Here is a 20,865-nt window from a genome sequence, read left to right as displayed (position 1 = left end):
TCTTACCTCAGCCTCTGAAGTAGCTGGTATTACAGGCGCCCGCCACCACGCCCGGATAATTTTTGTATTTTTAGTAGAGGCGGGGTTTTGCCATCTTGGCTAGGCTGGTCTGGAACTCCTGACCTCAAGTGATCTGTCTGCCTCGGCCTCCCAAAGTGTTGGAATTACAGGTGTGAGCCACTGTGCCCGACCCCTAAAAATTACTTTCTACGATTATCCCACGAGACAAATTTAAGGACAGGACTCTTAATTCTCTGTGTCTTCAGCACTTAAGAGTCTACGGGCCGGGTGCGGTGGCTCACGCCTGTAATCCCAGCACTTTGGGAGGCCGAGACAGGCGGAACACGAGGTCAGGAGATCGAGATCATCCTGGCTAACACAGTGAAACCCCGTCTCTACTAAAAACACAAAAAATTAGCTGGGCATGGTGGTGGGCGCCTGTAGTCCCAGCTACTTGGGAGGCTGAACCAGGAGAATGGCATGAACCCGGGAGGTGGAACTTGCAAGTGAGCCGAGATTGTGCCACTGCACTCCAGCACTCCAGCCTGGGCGTCAAGCGAGACTCCATCTCAAAAAAGTCTATGACAGGAATTTGAATATTGTTCCAATATTAAAATTGTAACATTTTCACACCCTTAGGATTTTAGTTCATGAATTAGTGTCTACTTACACCAGTCTCTGGAGATGACAGTTGTCAGAGGCTATCTGTTCACACAGGATCTTTACTAGGGAGGCACTCAGAAAGCTATTATTGATTTCTAGACCCATCAGATCCTTATTTGAGCCAAATATGGAACAAAGGTCCGTCCAGAAAGGAAGCATGTCCTGATCATCCTGGGATCTACAGGGAAGAGAAAGGGGTTACATCAATGTAGGTTCATCATGGCTGAAGTATTTAGGGTTTCTCTGGGCATATACCCCTAACAAATAAGTAGAAATAAGTATAACTGAAAGCTGGACCATTTAATCTTTTGGCACCACCATCAGACAACTCAACAGCCAAGAAGCATCACAGAAGAAAGAACCTACTCTTACACAAAAATCCAACAGAGGGTAAAAATAAGTTAAAATGCTAAGCACATCACTGATAAAAGAATACAGGCCGGGCACGGTGGCTCATGCCTGTAATCCTAGTGCTTTGTAAGGCTGAGGCGGTGGGATCACCTGAGGTCAGGAGTTCGAAACCAGCCTGGCCAACATGGTGAAACCTTGTCTCTACTAAAAGTACAAAAATTAGCCGGGCGTGGTTGTGGGTGGAGGTAATCCCAGCTACTCGTGAGGCTGAGGCAGGAGAATCAGTGAACCTGGTGGGGTGGAGGTTGCAGTGAGCTGAGATTGGGCCACTTCACTCCAACCTGGGCAAAAGAGTGAAACGCTGTCACCAAAAAAAAAAAAAAAAAAAAAAAAAAATCGTGAATATACATGTCAATAAGAAATATTTAGGCAGGGTGTATGGTACCTCATGTCTGTGATCCCAGTTCAAGACCAGCCTGGGCAACATAGTGAGATTCTCTTTCAAAAAAAAAAAAAAAAAGTCACTTAAGTTAGCTGAGCACGATGGTGCACACCTAATACTTGTCATCCTAGGTACTCAGGAGCTTCACTTGAGCCCAGAAGTTTGAAGCTGCAGTCAGCTATGATTGCACCATTGTACTCCAGCCTGAGCAACAGAGCAAGACCCTGCCTTAAAAAATAGATATTTGGGCCGGGCACGGTGAATCATGCCTATATTCCCACTTTGGGAGGCTGAGGCAGGTGGATCACCTGAGGTCAGGAGGAGTTCAAGACCAGACTGGCCAACATGGTGAGACTCTGTCTCTACTAAAAATACAAAAACTAGCCGGGCATGGTGACAGGTCCCAGCTACTCAGGAGGCTGAGGCAGGAGAATCGCTTGAACCCGGGAGGCAGAGGTTGCAGTGAGCCAAGATCGTGCCACTGCGCTCCAGCCTGGGTGACAGAGCAAGACTCCTTCTTAAAAAAAAAAAAAAAAAAAAAAAAAAAAAAAAAAAAAAAAGAGTCCAAAAAGAGGGAATTCCTGAGCCTAAGCCACAGCACATAGGAGGCTCTGGCCTCTTCCTAAGGGCGCATGGGATGAGGTTAAACGACCGGTCGAGTGAAAGGTTCCTACCTCTCAGCCTCAGCGTTGGATTCAGACGCAGCGACATTCTCCGGGAGCGTCTCCTTTTTTATCACCTGCAGTGACATTTTCTGCAAGTTTTGACAGTGCTTGAAGCAGAATGAAGAGGGCGCAATGTCTACTGCATTTAAGTGCAGGGATATTTCTTTGAACTGAGCCATCACCTCCTTCACCAGCTCGTCCTCCTGAGACTCGTACAGACAGCAGAGGAGCTCCCTCAGGTCTGCCGCCGTGAAATGTCCATTCTTACGACTTACGTCGCATCGCAGCAATTCCTGTTTGATCTCTGGTGACATCCGCCAGCCAAAGGTGGCCTCCAACTCCTTGACTCTCTTCTCATTAGCCAGGCCGAACAAGAAGCGTCCTGCCTGGATCAGGTCGGGGTTCTTGAGTCTTTCTTCTCTGGAAAGCAGTTTCTGCACGTCCCCAATGTCCCAGGCATGGCCGTCCCTGTCCTCCTCCTCCTCCTTCTCCAGGGCGTAGAACAGCGCAGTGAGAAACTGCTGGAAGCTGAGGTGGATGAAGGAGTAGCAGCCTTTGGAGACTCTGTCCTGGCGGAGGATGTCTAGGTCCAGGAACAGGCGGAGGTCGGACTCCTGCACCCCAGCGCTTTCCAGGTCCTCTCCGTGGAGCACGGACATCTGCGCCCACAAACCCTGCGCGGCCAGGAGGCTCAGCGCCCGCAGCGCGCCCCGGAGCTGTGCGCCCTGCGGGAACTGGCTGCAGAGGAAGCGCAGGAACAGCCCCGTGCTGGTGAGGCAGGTGGGGGCCGGGTCCTCCCCCTTCTCCATCTGCAGCTTCAGAGTCGTGCACACGATCCAGCACACCGCGGGCGCCGAGCCCAGCTGGAACAGGGCCGCGTTGCTCCTCATCAGCTCAAAGGCACGCATGGCTTGGTCCTCGTCTCCAAAGTGTCTCAGGAAATAGGCCCTCCTGTCCTCCTCCAGGAACCCCTCCACCCTTATGTAGATGGGCTGCTCTGCCAGGAACCGGAGGTCCCTCAGGGCCCTGGGCCGCGTGGTGACCAGCAGGGTTGCCTTGGGTAACATCTTCCTCTTCAGCAAACTCCCTAGGAGGACCGGCACCGGCTTCTGCTGCTCCCAGTCCCCGCAGATGTCCTGGATCAGCGCCCCAGGTGGGGCTCCCAGCTCATCGAAACCGTCAATCACGAACAGGATTTTCTGTGCTTGGGCTAGGATGTGTGGAATGTCATCCTGCAGTTCAGGCCAGTCCCTGAAGACCATCTGTGCAAAACTGCACGGGCCCAGGCGGCTGAGCTCCCTGCAGCTGAGGTAGAAAGCGTATTTGAATTTCTGGATGAGGTTGTCCTCTGTCCAGTCCAGCATTAGTTTATTGGCCAGCGTGGTTTTCCCAAGGCCTGCAGGACTGTGCAGCACCACTGTGTGTGAGAAGGGCCCGGGAAGCACCCTGGGGTTGCTGAATGGGATCAGCATCCTGTATCTCTCAGCCATAACATGGACCTCTTTGCTGTCTCCAGGCCAGCTCTGCCACATCTCCCGGAACTTCGTCTTCAGTATAAGCCTGTACCTATCCTCGTTATCTTTGGTGAGGAGGGAAGGGAGAGGATGTAATCAGTTATCCATAGGGAAAACCAGAACAACAAAATGTCTTGTGTTGGCTGGGCGCGGTGGCTCACACTTGTAATCCCAGCCCTTTGGGAGGCCGAGGCAGGCCAATCACCTGAGGTTGGGAGTTCAAGACCAGCCTGACCAACATGAAGAAACCTTGTCTCTACTAAAAAATAAGTTAGCTGGGTGTGGTGGAGCACGCCTGTATTCCCAGCTACTCGGGAGGCTGAGGCAGAATTGCTTGAACCTGGGAGACGGAGGTTGCAGTGAACAGAGATCATGCCATGGCACTCCAGCCTGGGCAACAAGAGTGAAACTGTGTCTCAATACATACATATATACACACATACATACATACACGCTTTGTGTTACATAGGAAAGTTAAGAGGACTTCAAGTTTATAAAGAGAAACCTGATCCCAACCTCACTGCAGGAAGATACGTTACAGACCTGACTTTTCTCCTTTGACTTTGAAGACTTCAGTCAGGACGGCGACGTCTTCCTCTGTTTCTGTGCACTCTACAAAATACAAACTCATGTGAACGTGACACAAAATCAGGTGTATTTCCTGTGGAGTCCCAATGAGGGAAAAGGAGTGAAGCTGACAGGACCAGCTGGAGAAACAGATAAAGCAAGTGAGCTACAAATATGTTTTCCGGCCAGGTGTGACGGCTCATGTCTCTAATCCCAGCACTTTGGGAAGCTGAGGTGGGCGGATCACTTGAGCTCAGGAGCTCCAGACCAGCCTGGCCAACACAGAGAAACCCCGTCTTTACTAAAAATGCAAAAAGTAGCCAGGCGTAGTGGTACACAGCTACTTGGGAGGTTGAGAGACGCGAGGTTGCAGTAAGAGATCCAGCGCTCCAGCCTGGGCAACAGAGCAATACTCCATCTCAAAAAAACAAGCTTTCTTCCATGGTTTAGAACATACAAACAAGAGGAAACAGGTCAGCTATAGGTTTTTTTTTTTTTTTTTTTTTTGAGACAGTCTCACTGTTGCCCAGGCTGGAATGCAGTGGCGCAATCTTGGCTCACTGCAACCTCCGCCTCCCGGGTTCAAGTGATTCTCCTGCCTCAGCCTCCCGAGTAGCTGGAATTACAGACATGCGCCACTGCGTCTGGCTAATTTTTGTATTTTTAGTAGAGACGGGGTTTCGTCATGTTGGCCAGGCCGGTCTAGAACTACTGACCTCAGGTGATCCACCCACCTCAGCCTCCCAAAGTGCTGGGATTACAGTGTGAACCACTGTGCCGGGCCAGGTCTGCTTTTATGGTCCAGGAGATATGGTCCAAGATGTTTAGCCTTCCTGACCAGATCACACACACAGCTGCTCACAAACTCCCTGCTTGCCATGAAACGCCTCAGTTTATCAAACATGTCTGCTGAAGGAAGATGGCAAGTTAAACCGCCTGTTGACTTGACCTTATCAATCAGCCCAAGCCCTATTCTATAAAATCTGCAGGAAGCTGTGGTCTCCTGGCAGTGAGTTTCTCCCGTGACAGCCTGCCTGCTGTGGTCTGCCAATGTCTTCTCCTACTTTCTCCAATAAATCTGCCTTTACATACGATTGTCTTGATAAATTTCTTTACCCGTCGTGCCACCAAGCACTATTCACCCCCATTTCCTGCTGAAGCATGACAGACAGCAGGCTCCACAGTGCCCCCCCAGTCTCACTGGAATTCTTTGTCGAGATTGTGTGCTGGGAATGACATTGGCCACGTCTAGAGAGATGAACAGGGCAAACAATTCCTTCAACCAAGTTACTCACCTGTATTCTACAGAGCCATAACAAGAAATACTTGCTCTATCAAAAGTCAATGTGGGCTAGGTACAGTGGCTTACACCTGTAATCCTAGCACTTTGGGAGGCCGAGGCAGGTGGATCACCTGAGGTCAGGAGTTTGAGACCAGCCTGACAAACACGGCGAGACCCTATGTCTACAAAAAAAAAAAAAAAAAAAAAAAAAAAAAAAAAAAAAAAAAAAAAAAGAAAAAGAAGAAAAAAAAAATTAGCCAGATGTGGTGGTGGGCACCTATAATCCCAGCTACTTGGGAGGCTGAGGCAGGAGAATCGCTTGAATCTGGGAGGTGGAGGTTGTGGTGAGCCAAGATCACGCCATTGCACTCCAGCCTGGGCGACAAGGGAGAAACTCTGAAGACAAAACAAAAATGCTACCAGGAAGATAAAAGGGAACATGAGAGTAAGCAAGGCTGATCTTAAACTGATCACAGGCTGGGTGTGGTAGCTCCCACCTGTAATCCTAGCACTTTGGGAGACCCAGGTAGGCAGATTACTTGAGGTTAGGAGTTCCAGACCAACCTGGCTACCCTGGGGAGACTATCTGTACTAAAAACACAAAAGTTAGCCAGGCATAGTGGTGGGCACCTAGTAGTCCCAGTTCCTGGGGAGGCTGCGGCAGAAACATCCCTTAGAACCTGGGAGGCAGAGATTGCAATGAGCCGAGATCAAGCCACTGGACTCCAGCCTGCGTGACACAGTGAGACTCCATTTCCAGAAAAAAACCCAGAAAAAACCTGATCACAAAGTCAGCTCAGACAAGTCACCTACCCGTAAGACTCAATTTTCTGAGTTGTTTAAAGTTGTCTGAACAATGTACCATAAATACATTTATACCTGTCAATTTTTTTTGAGACGGAGTCTCGCTCTATCACCAGGCTGGAGTACGGCGGCACGATCTCAGCTCACTACAACCTCTGCCTCCCAGGTTCAAGGGATTCTCCTGCCTCAGCCTTCTGAGTAGCTGGGACTACAGGTACACGCCACCACACCCAGCTAATTTTTGTATTTTTAGTAGAGACAGGGTTTCACCATGTTGGCCAGGATGGTCTCAATCTCTTGAACTCACGATCCACCCGCCTCAGCCTCCCAAAGTGCTGGGAGATTACAGGTGTGAGCTACCGTGCCTGGCCACCTGTCAACTTGTAAAGAATTTAAAGAAGGCCGCGTGCTGTGGCTCATGCCTGTGATCCCAGCACTTTGGGAGGCTGAAGGGGGCAGATCTCTTGAGGTCAGGAGTTCGAGACCAGCCTGACTGAGATGGTGAAACCTGTCTCTACTAAAAATATAAAAAAAGAAAAAATTAGCTGGGCTTGGTGGCGTGCACCTATAATCCCAGCGACTTGGGAGGCTGAGGTAGGAGAATCACTTGAACCTGGGAGGCGGAGGCTGCAGTGAACAGGGATGATACCACTGTACTCCAGCCTGGATGACAAGAACAAGGCTTCGTGTCAAAAAAAAAAAAAAAAAAAATTAGCTGGGTATGGTGGCAGGCACCTGCAATCCCAGCTACTCAGGAGGCTGAGGCAGGAGTCAGGAGAATCGCTTGAACCTGGGAGGTGGAAGTTGCAGTGAGCAGAGATCGCACCACTGCATTCCAGCCTGGGCGACAGAGAAACTCCATCTCAAAACAAAAACAAACCTGCACCATGCTCCTAACTTTCTACAGACTGGTTCTAATTCTCCGCAACGTTTGTTCTTCCCGCTATGCTTACGGAAGGGAGGTTGGAATTCTCTAGGAGACAGTGGGCAGATTAAGAATAGTGGAGGAAAAGATCGGAAAGAGACGGGGTTCTTAAAAGGAACAGGAGAAAGCAGCAAGAAGGGGCAGCTTCCCTCAGCTGACTCCAGCATCGGAGGTCCTGTCACCCACCTAGTGTTCCTGCTTTGAAACGCTCCAGCATTTCCTCCACGTCTACAGGTTGTCTTTCTTTCCGTGTTATCCCTGAAGAAAAAGGGGGGGCATTACTGGCCTGTTGCTGTGCTGGCAGTGGGCCTCCAAGATGGCTCCAGTGCGACCACTGAGTCTCAATAGTTAAGCCTAGATGAGGTAATTTACTAGATTACTAAAAAGGATGTTGACGAGGTACTGGATGTAAAAGTGCAAGTACATTAGGCCATGATCCCAGGTTTAGGTGCCTTTCTGGTGCGAATTCTAAAAGTTCAGAACTCAAGGCGTGAAAAACAGACACACAGACACACACACAGTACTCACGCATAAGGTCACTGGAAAGGCTTTGAGGATTAACTGCCTAATTTTTCTTGAGACGGAGTTTCGCTCTTGTTGCCCGGGCTGGAGTGCAGTGGCGCGATCTCGGCTCACTGCAACCTCTGCCTCCTGGGTTGAAGTGATTCTCCTGCCTCAGCCTCCTGAGTAGCTGGGACGACGGTCATGGGCCACCATGTCCGGCTAATTTTGTATTTTTAGTACAGACAGGGTTTCTCCATGTTGGTCAGGCTGGTCTCAAGCTCCCAACCTCAGGTTATCTGTCTGTGGGGCCTAACTCCCTAGTTTCTGATGAGGTAGATAAATTTAAAATGAACTGGGAAAGAATATAAGTACAAGGTGGAATCAGTTGGGTGGGGTGGCTCACGCCTGTAATCCCAACACTTTGGGAGGCCGAGGCAGGTGGATCATTAAGTCAGGAGATTGAGACCATCCTGGCCAACAGGGTGAAGCCCCATCTCTACTAAAACACAAAAAATTAGCCGGGCATGGTGGTGCCCAACTGTAGTCCCAGGTACTTGGGAGGCTGAGGCAGGGGAATTGCTTGAACCCAGGAGGCAGAGACTGAAGTGAGCCACGATTGCGCCACTGCGCTCCAGCCTGGCAACAAAGCAAGTGAGACTCAATCTCAAAAAAAAAAAGAAAAAAAAAAGAACAAGGTGGAATCCTAATATCTGGAGCTTAACCCTGGATAATGAAGGGGCGAGTCCGTGGAACTCCTGAAAAGATGCTGGGGAGGCAGCTGGACACGGGCATGTGACCCTCAGGACAAAGGCTGGTCTGAGAAGAGCCTTTAGAGTCTTCACCACCAGGCGTGGTGGCTCACACCTGTAATCCCAGCACGTTGTGAGGCTGAGGCAGACAGATCACTTGAGCTCAGGAGTTCGAGACCAGCCTGGCCAACATGGTGAAACCCTGTCTCTACTGAAAATACGAAAATTAGCCAGGTGTGGTGGTAGGCACCTGTAATCCCAGCTACTAGGGAGACTGAGGCAGGAGAAATCTCTTGAATCTGGGAGGCGGAGGCTGCAGTGAGATTGTACCACTGTACTCTAGCCTGGGTGACAGAGCAAGACTGTCTCAAGAAAGGTCTTCATGAGGCTGGGCACAGTGGCTCACACCTATAATCCCAGCACTTTGGGAGGCTGAGGCAGGTGGATCACGAGGTCAGGAGTTCGAGACCAGCCTGACGAACATGGTGAAATTAGCTGGGTGTGGTGGCGGGTGCCTGTAATCCCCAGCTACTCTGGAGGCTGCGGCAAGAGAATCGCTTGAACCTGGGAGGCGGAGGTCAGGTTACAGTGAGCCAAGATCATGCCACTGCATTCCATCCTGGGCAAAAGAGTAAGACTTTGTCAAAAAAATAAAAATAAAAATAATAATAATAATAAAATAAAAAGTCTTCATGGCCAGGTGTGGTGAATCATGTCTGTAACCCCAGCACTCTGGGAGGCCAAGGTGGGAGGATCACTTGAGACCAGGAGTTTGACACCATATCTGGCAACACAGTGAAACTGTCCCCACCAAAAATACAAATATTAGTCAGGTGTGGCAGGGCACACCTGTAGTTCCAGCTACTCAGGAGTCTGAGGTAAAAGGATCTCTGGAGCCTGGAAGGTTGAGGCTGCAATGAGCTATGATTGTGCCACCGCAATCAAGCCAGGGCAACAGAGCAAGAACCCATCTCAAAAAAGAAAAAATCTTCAGGATATAAATAGCTGGTAAGGGCCAGGTGTCATGGCTCACACCTGTACCCCAGCACTTTGGGAGGATAAGGTGGGAGGACTGATTAAGTTTAGTAATTCGAGACCAGCCTGGGCAACATAGCAAGACCCTGTCTCTACAAAAAGTGAAAAAATTAGCCAGGTGGGGTGGCAAGTGCCTGTGGTCCCAGCTACTCAGGAGGCTGAGGCAGGAGGATTGCCTAAGCCTGGGTGGTCAGGGCTGCAGTGAGCCATGATTGCACCACTGCACTCCAGCCTAAGTGACAGAGTGAAGTCCCGTTTCAAAAAAAAAAAAAAAAAGCCAGGTGTGGTAACTCACTCACACCTACAATTCCAGCACTTTGGGAGGCTGAGGTGGGCAGATCACTTGAGGTCAGGAGTTCAAGACCAGCCCGGCCAACATAGTGAAACCCCATCTCTATACATCTCTATAAAAACCACAAAAATCTAGCCAGGCCTGGTGGTGGGTGCCTGTAATCCCAGCTACTCCAGAGGCTGAGGCAGGAGAATTGCTTGAAGCCGGGAGGCGGAGGTTGCAGTCAGCTGAGATTGTGCCACTGCACTCCAGCCTAGGCGACAGAGCAAGGCTCCATCTCAAAAAAGAATTCTCTAGCTCATCCACTTTCAAAGGCCATGCTTACCCTTCCCCACTTTGTATGTATCTATAGATTTCCAACAAATGCTATCGTGTTTCAGCTTCCCAGGGCTTACTGCTACCCACCTGTGTGACCGGCTCCGTCCTGGGAGCAGGGATGAGAAGTCCGGCATTTCTTTACATTCTTAGTAGTCAGCAGCCTCTTCTTAAAACAAAGCCCCAAGTCCCCAAATCTCACATGAAGAATAAGTCATAAATGAGTAACTTACCTAATGATAAAGGCTTGTTTTTATTAAATGATTTCAAAGCTGCTTCTGAAAAAGGAAAACGGGGGGGAGATTTGCATTTTAATATAAACTCAAGATTTTATCACCTTCATAAAAGACAACACTTAGAACTGGATCACTTGGTCTTTTATATCCTCCCAGTTCAAAATGCTTGCATCTTTTTTTTTTTTTTTTTTTGAGATAGTCTCACTCTGTCACCCAGGCTGGAGTGGCAAGATCTTGGCTCACTGCAACCTCCGTCTCCCAGGTTCAAGTGATTCTGCTGCCTCAGCCTCCTGAGTAGCTGGGACTACAGGCACACACCACCATGCCTGGCTAAGTTTTATATTTTTAGTACAGATGGGGTTTCACCATTTTGGCCAGGCTGGTCTCAAACTCCTGACATCATGATTCGTCTACTTTGGCCTCCCAAAATGCTGGGATTACAGGCATGAGCCACCGCTCCCGGCCGCTTGTATCTTTTAGCCAGCATCCTTAGATCTGCAGATAGGATCAACGCACTCAAGCCTTAGCACAATCTTCTTTGTAGTTTTAGCCTTTTTCCAGAAGATTGGCTTAGTCTGCCCACCGTAGTCACTCTGCTTCCTGGTGTAACACTGCTTCCCCTGGGCACACCAAAATCCTTGCCCTGTGTCACTCTGTGGGGAAGGTGCTTGCCACACCTCTCACAGAAAGTCCGGTGGGTTTTAGGAACATTCACCATGTTTGTGTGAGCGCGATCGGCACAGAAAGAAACTCTGCATCTTTTTCAGAGCCCAGACCCTCGTAAGTTTACAACTCTCTGGGTTTCCTCCTTCTATTTTCAAACTTGTAACATCCGGAGGCCAGCTAGAGGTAAAAACCCTTGGCTGGGCATGGTTGCTCACGCCTGTAATCCCAACACTGGGAGGCCGAGGTGGGCAGATCACCTGAGATCGGGAGATTGAGATCAGTCTGGCCCACATGGTGAAGCCCCATCTCTACTAAAATACAAAAATTAGCGAGCATGGTGGTAGGCGCCTGTAATCCCAGCTGCTTGGGAGGCTGAGGCAGGAGAACCACTCCTTCCCGGGAGGCGGAGGTTGCAGTGAGCCGAGACCGTGACATTCTACTCTAGCCTGGGTGACGAGTGAAACTTCATCTCAAAAAAAAAAAAAAAAAAAAAAAAAAAAAAAAAAAAAGGGGCCGGGCCCGGTGGCCCGGTTACAAGCCTGTAATCCCAGCACTTTGGGAGGCCGAGACGGGTGGATCACAAGGTCAGGAGATCGAGACCATCCTGGCTAACACGGTGAAACCCCATCTCTACTAAAAAATACAAAAAACTAGCCGGGCGAGGTGGCGGGCGCCTGTAATCCCAGCTACTCGGAGGCTGAGGCAGGAGAAGGGTGTAAACCCGGGAGGCGGAGCTTGCAGTGAGCTGATATCTCCACACTGCCCTCCAGCCTGGGCGACAGAGCGGAGACTCCGTCTCAAAAAAAAAAAAAAAAAAAAACCAAAAACCCTCACCCATCCATTAAAGATAGGAAATATTATGCTAAGAAGTGATCTCCAACTGAAATAAAACTGGCAATTTTTACAGAAGACAGGATTTCCTTAAGGTTGAAGAGTATTCCATTGTGTAATTAATACCAATTTTTTTTTTTTTTTTTGAGAGGGAGTCTTGCTCCGTCACCCAGGCTGGAGTGAAAGGGTACAATCTCAGCTCACTGCAACCTCCAACTCCCTGGTTCCAGCGATCCTCTTGCCTCAGCCTCCCAAGTAGCTGGGACTACAGGCGCCCACCACCATGCCTGGCTAGTTTTTTTGTATTTTTAGTAGAGACAGGGTTTCCCCACATTGGCCAGGCTGCTCTCAAACTCCTGGCCTCAAGTGATCCACCCGCCTTGGTCTCCTAAAGTGATGGGATTACAGGCGTGAGCCACCGTGCCCAGCCTACCATGTTTCCTTTTTGAGGCTTGGGGTCCCAATAATCTCGTAACCCAGGCAGTAGGCAGTATACCCAACGGGCACCACATTTTCCATTTATCCAGTGATGGTCACTTAGACTGACTCTGTATCTTGGTAACTGTAAATAAAGCTGCACTGGCCAGGCACTGTGGCTCATGTTTCTGATCCCAGGACTTTGGGAAGCCAAGTCAGGAGGATCAGCTGAGCCCACAGGAGTTTCAGACCAGCCTCGGCAACATGGTGAAACCCGGTCTCTACAAAAAAATACAAAGATCAGCGAGGTGTGGTGGGAGGCTATAGTGGCAGGATTGCTCGAGTCTGGGAGGTCGAGGCTGCAATGAGCTATGATTGCCCCACTGTACTCCAGCCTGAGCCACAAGGCGAGACCCTGTTTCAAAAAACAGTATAGCCAGGTGGCGGCTCACGCCTGTAATTCCAACACATTGGGAGGCTGAGGCGGTTTGATCACGCAATCAGGAGTTCAAGAGCAGCCTGTCCAACATAGTGAAATCCCGTCTCTATTAAAATACAAAATTTAGGCCGGGCGCGGTGGCTCAAGCCTGTAATCCCAGCACTTTGGGAGGCCGAGACGGGCGGATCACGAGGTCAGGAGATCGAGACCATCCTGGCTAACACGGTGAAACCCCGTCTCTACTAAAAAGTACAAAAAACTAGCCGGGCGAGGTGGCGGGCGCCTGTAGTCCCAGCTACTCGGGAGGCTGAGGCAGGAGAATGGCGTAAACCCAGGAGGCGGAGCTTGCAGTGAGCCGAGATCGCGCCACTGCACTCCAGCCTGGGCGACAGAGCGGGACTCCGTCTCAAAAAAAAAAAAAAATAAAAAAAATAAAATAAAATACAAAATTTAGCCAGGCACAGTGGCAGGTGCCTGTGTAATCCCAGCTACTCAGGAGGCTGATGCAGGAGAATCGCTGGAACCCGGGGGGCGGATGAACTGAGATTGCGCCACTGCACTCCATCCTGCACGACAGAGTGAGACTCGTCTCAAACAAACAAAAAGTGTAAAATAAAGTTGTGGGGTAGAAAGGAGAGTTGTTTTAAATGCACTAGCTGGCTGGGTGCAGTGGCTCACGCCTGTAATCTCAACATTTTGGGAGGCCAAAGTAGGCAGATCACGAGGTCAGGACAGAGACTATCCTGGCTAACATGGTGAAACCCCATCTGTATTTAAAACACAAATAAAATCAGCCAGGCATGGTGGGACGTGCTTGTAATTCTGGCTACTCGGGAGGCTGAGGCAGGAGAATCACTTGAACCCAGGAGGCGGAGGCTGCAGTGAGCCGAGATCATGCCACTGCACCCCAGCCTGGGTGACAGAGCGAGATCCTCTCTCAAGAGAGAAATAACCACAGTTCATGTGCATTTTATTGTAATTTTTAATTGTCTTTGCCCCCATTATTTTTGATCTGGGATTGGTTAAATCCACAGATATGTCAGGCCAACGGTACGATCCCTGAAAGGGATAGAAACAGGTCGAAAATAAGGACCAGGACAGACACCAGAGTTGATGAAGATCTAGCACCTGTATTCAGAACAAGCAGTCCCTCTCTAAGCCTCAATGCCATTTCTTTTTTGAGACCGAGTTTTGCTCGTTGCCCAGGCTGGAGTGCAATGGCGTGATCTCGGCTCACTGCAACCTCTACCTCCTGGGTTCAAGGGATTCTCCTGCCTCAGCCTCCGGAGTAGCTGGGATTACAGGTGTCTGCCACCACGCTTGGCTAATTTTTATATATATATATATTTTTTTTTTTTTTTTGAGACGGAGTCTCGCTCTGTCGCCCAGGCTGGAGTGCAGTGGCGCTATCTCGGCTCACTGCAAGCTCCGCCTCCCGGGTTTACGCCATTCTCCTGCCTCAGCCTCCCGAGTAGCTGGGACTACAGGCGCCCGCCACCTCGCCCGGCTAATTTTTTTGTATTTTTAGTAGAGACGGGGTTTCATTGTGTTAGCCAGGATGGTCTCGATCTCCTGACCTCGTGATCCGCCTGTCTCGGCCTCTCAAAGTGCTGGGATTACAGGCTTGAGCCACCGTGCCCGGCCTAATTTTTATATTTTTAGTAGAGATGCGGTTTCACCATGTTGGTCAGGCTGGTTTCAAACTCCTGACCTCAGGTGATCCACCCAAGTTGGCCTCCCAAAGTGCTGGGATGACAGGCGTGAGCCAGTGCGCCTGGCCTTCTGAAAGTCCTGGAGAGGTCGCCTGCTTCCTCCTAGGACACAGTGCGGACCGATTTCTGCTTACCTCTGAGTTCGTCCTTTGCTCTCTCAGACAGATCCACTCGATGCATCTTTTCAAAGACCTGGATGGTCGCCAACTCCGTCCAGTAGCTGTGACAGTGGCTGATGAGGATTTCCGCCAGTTGCTTCCCATCCGCCTCGTCTACCTCCTTCTGGGGGATCTTCTGGACCTCATTTCCCAGGGAGACTGTCCTGAGCAGAGACTTGAACTTGCTCAGCTCATCCTGGCTGAGCTGCTCCAGGAGAGCCTGCAGGTTGAAGTTCACCTGGGTCGAAGACACCATCTTGTCCCACGTGGGAGTTCTGAGGAGAATTAAGGGAGGAATGGAGAGGGATGGTGATCAGCACTCCTGTCTCAGTGCCAGTCCCCTCGGTGCCATGAACAAGGGAACTCTCACATTACCCTGCTTCTTCAAGAACAAACTCCCAGCCTGGGCAACACAGTGAGACCCCCATCTCCACAAAAAATAAGTTAGCAGTGGGTGGTGGTGCATGCCTGTAGTCCCAGCAACTCAGGAGGCCGAGGTGGGAGGATCGCTTGAGCCTAGGAGATTGAAACTGCAGTGAGGCTTGATGGTGCCACTGCACTCCCATCTGGGCAACAGAGTGAAACCTCATCTCGTTTTACTTTTATTGACTTATTTTTGAGATAGTTTCACTCTGCTGCCCAGGCTGGAGTACAGTGGTATGATCTCAGCTCATTGCAACCTCCGCCTCCCAGGTTCAAACAATTCTCCTGCCTCAGTCTTCCGAGTAGCTGGGATTATGGGCACCCACCACACTCAGCTACTTTATTTTTTATTTTTTTTTTGAGACGGAGTGTCACTGTCACCCTGGCTGGAGTGCACTGCTACAATCTCAGCTCGCTGCAACCTCCACCTCCCGGATTCAAGCAATTCTCCTGCCTCAGCCACCCGTGCAGCTGGGATTACAGGTGTTCACCACTATGCCCAGCTAATTTTTGTATTTTTAGTAGAGATGGGGTTTCACCAAGTTGGCCAGGTTGGTCTCGAACTCCTGACCTCCTGATTCGCCCACCTCGATGCCCAGCTAGTTATTTTCATTGCAAAATAACTAGCTACTGTTAGGGTTTTCCCTGAGGGACTGCTCAGGCTCTAAAAGTTAGCCTATGAAGTAAAAACACTCTCTCATTACAACAAAGTAGTAACACAACAATGAAAGGACAAGCACAGATCGGATGAGGAAGTGGAAAGCTATGTGGATCACCCAGGAGATAAGACACTTCATGAAAACTGGGGTGAATGTGAAAATGCAAACACACAGCCAGGCACGGTGGCTCATGCCTGTAATCCCAGCACTTTGGGAGCTGAGGCAGGTGGATCATGAGGTCAGGAGATCAAGACCATCCTGGCTAAAACAGTGAAACCCCGTCTCTACTAAAAATACAAAAAATTAGCCGAGTGTGATGGTGGGCACCTGTAGTCCCAGCTACCCGGGAGGCAGAGCTTGCAGTGAGCTGAGATGGCGCCACTGCACTCCAGCCTGGGCGACAGAGTGAGACTTCATCTCAAAAAAAAAAAAAAAAAAAAAAAAAAAAAAAAAGAAAATGCACACACATGGAGACCTCTCAGGAGTGATCCAGGACTTCGCTTCGCCCTCTGGTCTTGCAGTGGCAAAGACAATGGTTTGTCAAGCATTTGAGGAGCAGTGGCCTCAGGCTAGGGTGGGGCAGCGAAGCTGGGGCAGAGAGGCCTCAGCAATTCACTGTGCTGGTGTGCTAGGGTTTGCTTTTTTGAGACAGAGTTCAAAAAACTCCCCAGGCTGGAGTATAATAGTGCAATCTCGGTTCTCTGTAACCTCCGCGTCCCAGGTTCAAGCGACTCTCCTGCCTCAGCCTCGAGTAGCTAGGATTGCAGGTATCGGCCACCACGCTAGGCTAATTTCTGTAATTTTAGTAGAGATGGGGTTTTGCCATGTTGGCCAGGCTGGTCTCGAACTCCTGACCTCAAGAGATCTGAACCACCTCAGCCCTGCAAGGTGTTGGGATCACAGGCATGAGCCACCGCATCTGGCCAACACTGTTTATTATCTAACCACTCTTTTTGGCTCTGGCCACTCCCCAGGTGGGTTGGATTCACACAGAATAAATGGAAAACAAAGAGCTAGTGAATGGAGGTTATTTAAATGGAAGTAAAATGGCAAGTTTAATTAAAACAGGCTTGAGGCTGGGCCTGGTGGCTCATGCCTGTAATCCCAGCACTTTGGGAGGCTGAGGTGGGTAGGTTGCCAGAGGTCAGGAGCTCGAGACTGTCAGGCCTCTGAGTCCAAGCGGAGCCATCACATCCCCTGTGACTTGCACATATATACGCCCACCTGGATGGCCTGAAGTAACTGAACAATCACTAAAGTGAAAATGCTCTGTCCCTGCCTTAACTGATGACATTCCACAACAAAAGTGCAAATAGCCAGTCCTTGCCTTAACTGATGACATTCCACCACAAAAGAAGTTAAAATGGCCAGTCCTTGTCTTAAATGATGACATTACCTCGTGAAATTCCTTCTCCTGGCTCATCCTGGCTCAAAAAGCTCCCCCACTGAGCACCTTGTGACCCCCACTCCTGCCCGCCAGAGAACCCGCCTTTGACTGTAATTTTCCTTTACCCACCCAAATCCTATAAAACGGCCCCACCCCTATCTCCCTTCACTGACAGACTCTTTTCGGACTCAGCCCGCCTGCACCCAGGTGATTAAAAAGCTTTATTGCTCACACAAAGCCTGTCTGGTGGTCTCTTCACATGGACGCGCATGACAGAGACCAGCCTGGCCAATATGATGAAACCCCGTCTCTACTAAAAGTACAAAAATTAGTCGGGCATGGTGACACATGCCTGTAGTCCTGGCTACTTGGGAGGCTGAGGCAGGAGAATCGCTAGAACCCGGGAGTGGGAGGCCGAGGGTGTGGTGAGCCATTGAACTCCAGCCTGGGGCAACAAGAGTGAAACTGTCTCAAAAAAAAAAAAAAAAAAAAAAAAGGCTTGAAGATGAGTTAGAGGTGGAGCCTGGTCTCAGGACACAGGTGTGTGGCTTTTACTTTACTGAAGCTGGCTGGGGGCCGTGGCTCACACCTGTAACCCCAGCACTTTGGGAAGCCAAGGCGGGAGGATTGCTTGGAGTTTCAGACCAGCCTGGCCAACATGGCAAAACTCTGTCTCTACAAAAAAAGCAAACAAACAAACAAAAAAGCGCTGGGCATAGTGGCATGCACCTGTAGTCCCAGCTACTCAGGACACTGAGGTGGGAGGATCACCTGAGCTAGGGAAGTTAAGGCTGCAGTGAGCTGTGATCGCACCACTGCACTCTAGCCTGGTAAAACAAAAACACAACACTGGGGGTGGTGGCTGACGCTTGTAATCCCCGCACTTAAGGAGGCCGAAGCGGGAGGATCACCTGAGGTCTGGAGCTTGAGACCAGCCTGGCCAACATAGTGAAACCCTCTATTGACTAAAAATACGAAAACTAGCTGGACATGGTGACAGGCGGCTGTAGGCCCAGCTACTTAGGAGGTACGAGAATTGCTTGAACCTGGGAGGTGAAGGTTGCAGTGAGCTGAGGTAGCCATTGCGCTCCAGCCTGGGAAACAGAGCTACTTTGTCTCAACAACAACAAAATTATATATATATAGCAGTAGCAACAAAAACTTTACAGAAAGGGTGTAACACCTCTCTATATGTGAATAACGTGAGAATGACAACTAGCATAGGTATTTGCATAAGACTCAGGTCCAGAAGCTGGAATAGAATGAGGATAAGAGGCTCCATCACCTCAATGAATAAAAGACAATACCTTCTGTTAAGAGGACTCATTAGACACAACCTCAGCACCGCCCAAGACTCCACACACAGCAACCACAGCATCTGACCTGTTCCATTTTTGTTTTTTGAGCTCTATTCTAAATCCCCCAAGAGAACAGAAATAAAAGCACACAAACTTATCCTCTTATGAACCAATGTAAACTAGAGACACTCTAGATCTAAGCATCTGCTACTCTTTCCCAAGTCAGAACTACTGCATTTTTTTTTTTTTTGAGAGAGTTTCTCTCTTGCTGCCCAGGCTGGAGTGCAGTGGCACGACCTCGGATCCCCGCAACCTCCGCCTCCCGGGTTCAAGGGATTCTCCTGCCTCAGCCTGAGGAAAGAGAGACCCTCTCGTATTGTTTTATACTCAGTACTTGTTTCAAGAAAAAAAACCGGGAGGTAAAACCAAAGACAGGCAGCCCGGCACCAAGCCCAGAACCAGGCCTGGGTCTGCCTGGCCTAAACCCAGTAAGTAGTTAAAAATCAACTCATGACTTAGAAACCGATGTTCCGGACGTTGTAGGGAAGAACATTGTGATACTCCCTGCCCTGTTGTTTCTGACTACCAGTGCATGAAACCCCCGTCCCGTATCCCCTAGATTGCTTAATCACAACCCTTTCATATGAAATCTTTAGTGTTGTGAGCCCTTAAAAGGGACAGAAATTGTGCACTTGGAGAGCTCGGATTTTAAGGCAGTAGCTGGCCGATGCTCCCAGCTGAGTAAATCCCTTCCTGCTACAACTCGGTGTCTGAGAGGTTTGGTCTGTGGCTGGTCCTGCTATAACCCCCCCAAGTAGCTTTGATTACAGGCATGCTCCACCATGCCCACCTCATTTTATACTTTTAGTGGAGACGGGGTTTCTACATGTTGGTCATCACCTCAGGTGATCTGCCCGCCTTGCCCTCCCAAAGCGCTGGTATTACAGGTGTGAGCCACTGAGACCGGCAGAACCACTGAACTTCTAACAGAAGATTTAGGCCTGGGACGGTGGCTCTTGCCTGTAATTCCAGCACTTTGGGAGTCTGAGGCAGTAAGATCTCTGGAGCCCGGGAGTTAGAGACCAGCTTGGGCAACATACTAACACCCTACATCTAGTGAGTCTCTACAAATAGTGATAATATTATTTAGCCATAACAGATGTGGTGGCACCCTCCCACGATCCCAGCTACTTCAGAGGCTCAGGTGCGAGGATTGCTTGCGCCCAAGAGGTCAAGGCTTCAGTGAGCTGAGATCCTGCCACAATGCTCCAGCCTGGGAAACAGAGTAAGACCCTCAAAAAAGAAAACAAACAAACAACGAAAAAAGACAACTCCAGGTTCCAGCAAGAAAAGAAAAGCTATTCAATGTTTTCCAAGCATGGTGGCTCACGCCTGTAGTCCCAGCTATTCAGGAGGTTAAGGCATGAAAAAATCGCTTGAACCTGGGAAGTGTTCAAGCTTGAACCTGATTGCACCACTGCGCTCCAGTCTGGCCGACAGGGCAAGACCGTCTCCCCGCCAAGAAAAAAAAAAGAAGACCGGGCGCAGTGGCTCACGCCTGAAATCCCAGCACTTTGGGAGGTCGAGGCGGTGGCTCACAAGGTCAGGAGATCGAGACTATCCTGGCTAACACGGTGAAACCCAGTCTCTACCAAAAAATGCAAAAAATTAGCCGGGCGTGGTGGCGGCGCCTGTAGTCCCAGCTACTCGGGAGGCTGAGGCAGGAGAATGGCGGGAACCCGGGAGGCGGAGTTTGCAGTGAGCCGAGATCGCGCCACTGCACTCCAGCCTGGGCGACACAGCAAGACTCTGTCTCAATTTAAAAAAAAAAAAAAGGCCGGGCGCGGTGGCTCAAGCCTGTAATCCCAGCACTTTGGGAGGCCGAGGCGGGCGGATCAGAAGGTCAGGAGATCGAGACCACAGTGAAACCCCGTCTCTACTAAAAAAAATACAAAAAACTAGCCGGGCGCGGTGGCGGGCGCCTGTAGTCCCAGCTACTCAGGAGGCTGAGGCAGGAGAATGGCGGGAACCCGGGAGGCGGAGCTTGCAGTGAGCCGAGATCGCGCCACTGCACTCCAGCCTGGGCAACAGCGTGAGACTCCGTCTCGAAAAAAAAAAAAAAAGAGGAGACATTTTACCAACTGTGGAATGGAGAAATAAAGAAATGAAGTTGCAGAGTTGCCAGAGAGATACTCACCTCGTAACACCTGGCACCACTCCCCGGCGGCACTGAGGGATGGAGGCTGAGAAAGCGCTAATAAAAAGGCTCCTCTCGGCCGCAGCCCTGTGATTGGCCCTCGGGGCGTAAACCCTGCTGAGCACTTCCTGTATCCGCCGGAATTACTGAAAGGTCGGGGGGCGGGGGTCAATGCCTGACCTGAGCTTCCGGTTCTGCACCTGTGGTTCTCAGTCTAGGCTGCCTGTTAAACTTACCCATCTGGGGCCTCATTTCAAAGCACGAACGCCCAGAGATGCTGGTTGATGAGTTAAACTGCGGCTGCCCAGACCCTGGAGTTCTTTAAAGAGTCCCA

General features: G+C 50.0%; 1 protein-coding gene across 1 annotated transcript in view; it reads right to left on the bottom strand.

Annotated features, from left to right (window-relative positions):
- Window positions 1–20,635, bottom strand: part of NLRP2 (NLR family pyrin domain containing 2) — a 32,185-nt gene extending 11,550 nt beyond the window's left edge. The window contains exons 1-7 of the mRNA XM_050771670.1: window positions 20,532–20,635; window positions 14,544–14,842; window positions 10,342–10,386; window positions 7,400–7,471; window positions 4,179–4,247; window positions 2,131–3,700; window positions 671–841 (exon numbers count right to left, since the gene is read on the bottom strand). Coding sequence (XP_050627627.1) covers window positions 671–841; window positions 2,131–3,700; window positions 4,179–4,247; window positions 7,400–7,471; window positions 10,342–10,386; window positions 14,544–14,823 — 2,207 coding nt within the window. The 5' untranslated portion in view covers window positions 14,824–14,842; window positions 20,532–20,635. The remainder of the gene's footprint in view (window positions 1–670; window positions 842–2,130; window positions 3,701–4,178; window positions 4,248–7,399; window positions 7,472–10,341; window positions 10,387–14,543; window positions 14,843–20,531) is intronic.
- Window positions 20,636–20,865: the final 230 nt, after the last annotated feature.

The sequence above is a fragment of the Macaca thibetana genome, chromosome 19, assembly GCF_024542745.1.
Source record: "Macaca thibetana thibetana isolate TM-01 chromosome 19, ASM2454274v1, whole genome shotgun sequence".
In the NCBI taxonomy this organism is placed as follows: Eukaryota; Metazoa; Chordata; class Mammalia; order Primates; family Cercopithecidae; genus Macaca; species Macaca thibetana.
This window is presented reverse-complemented; position numbering and strand designations above follow the sequence as displayed.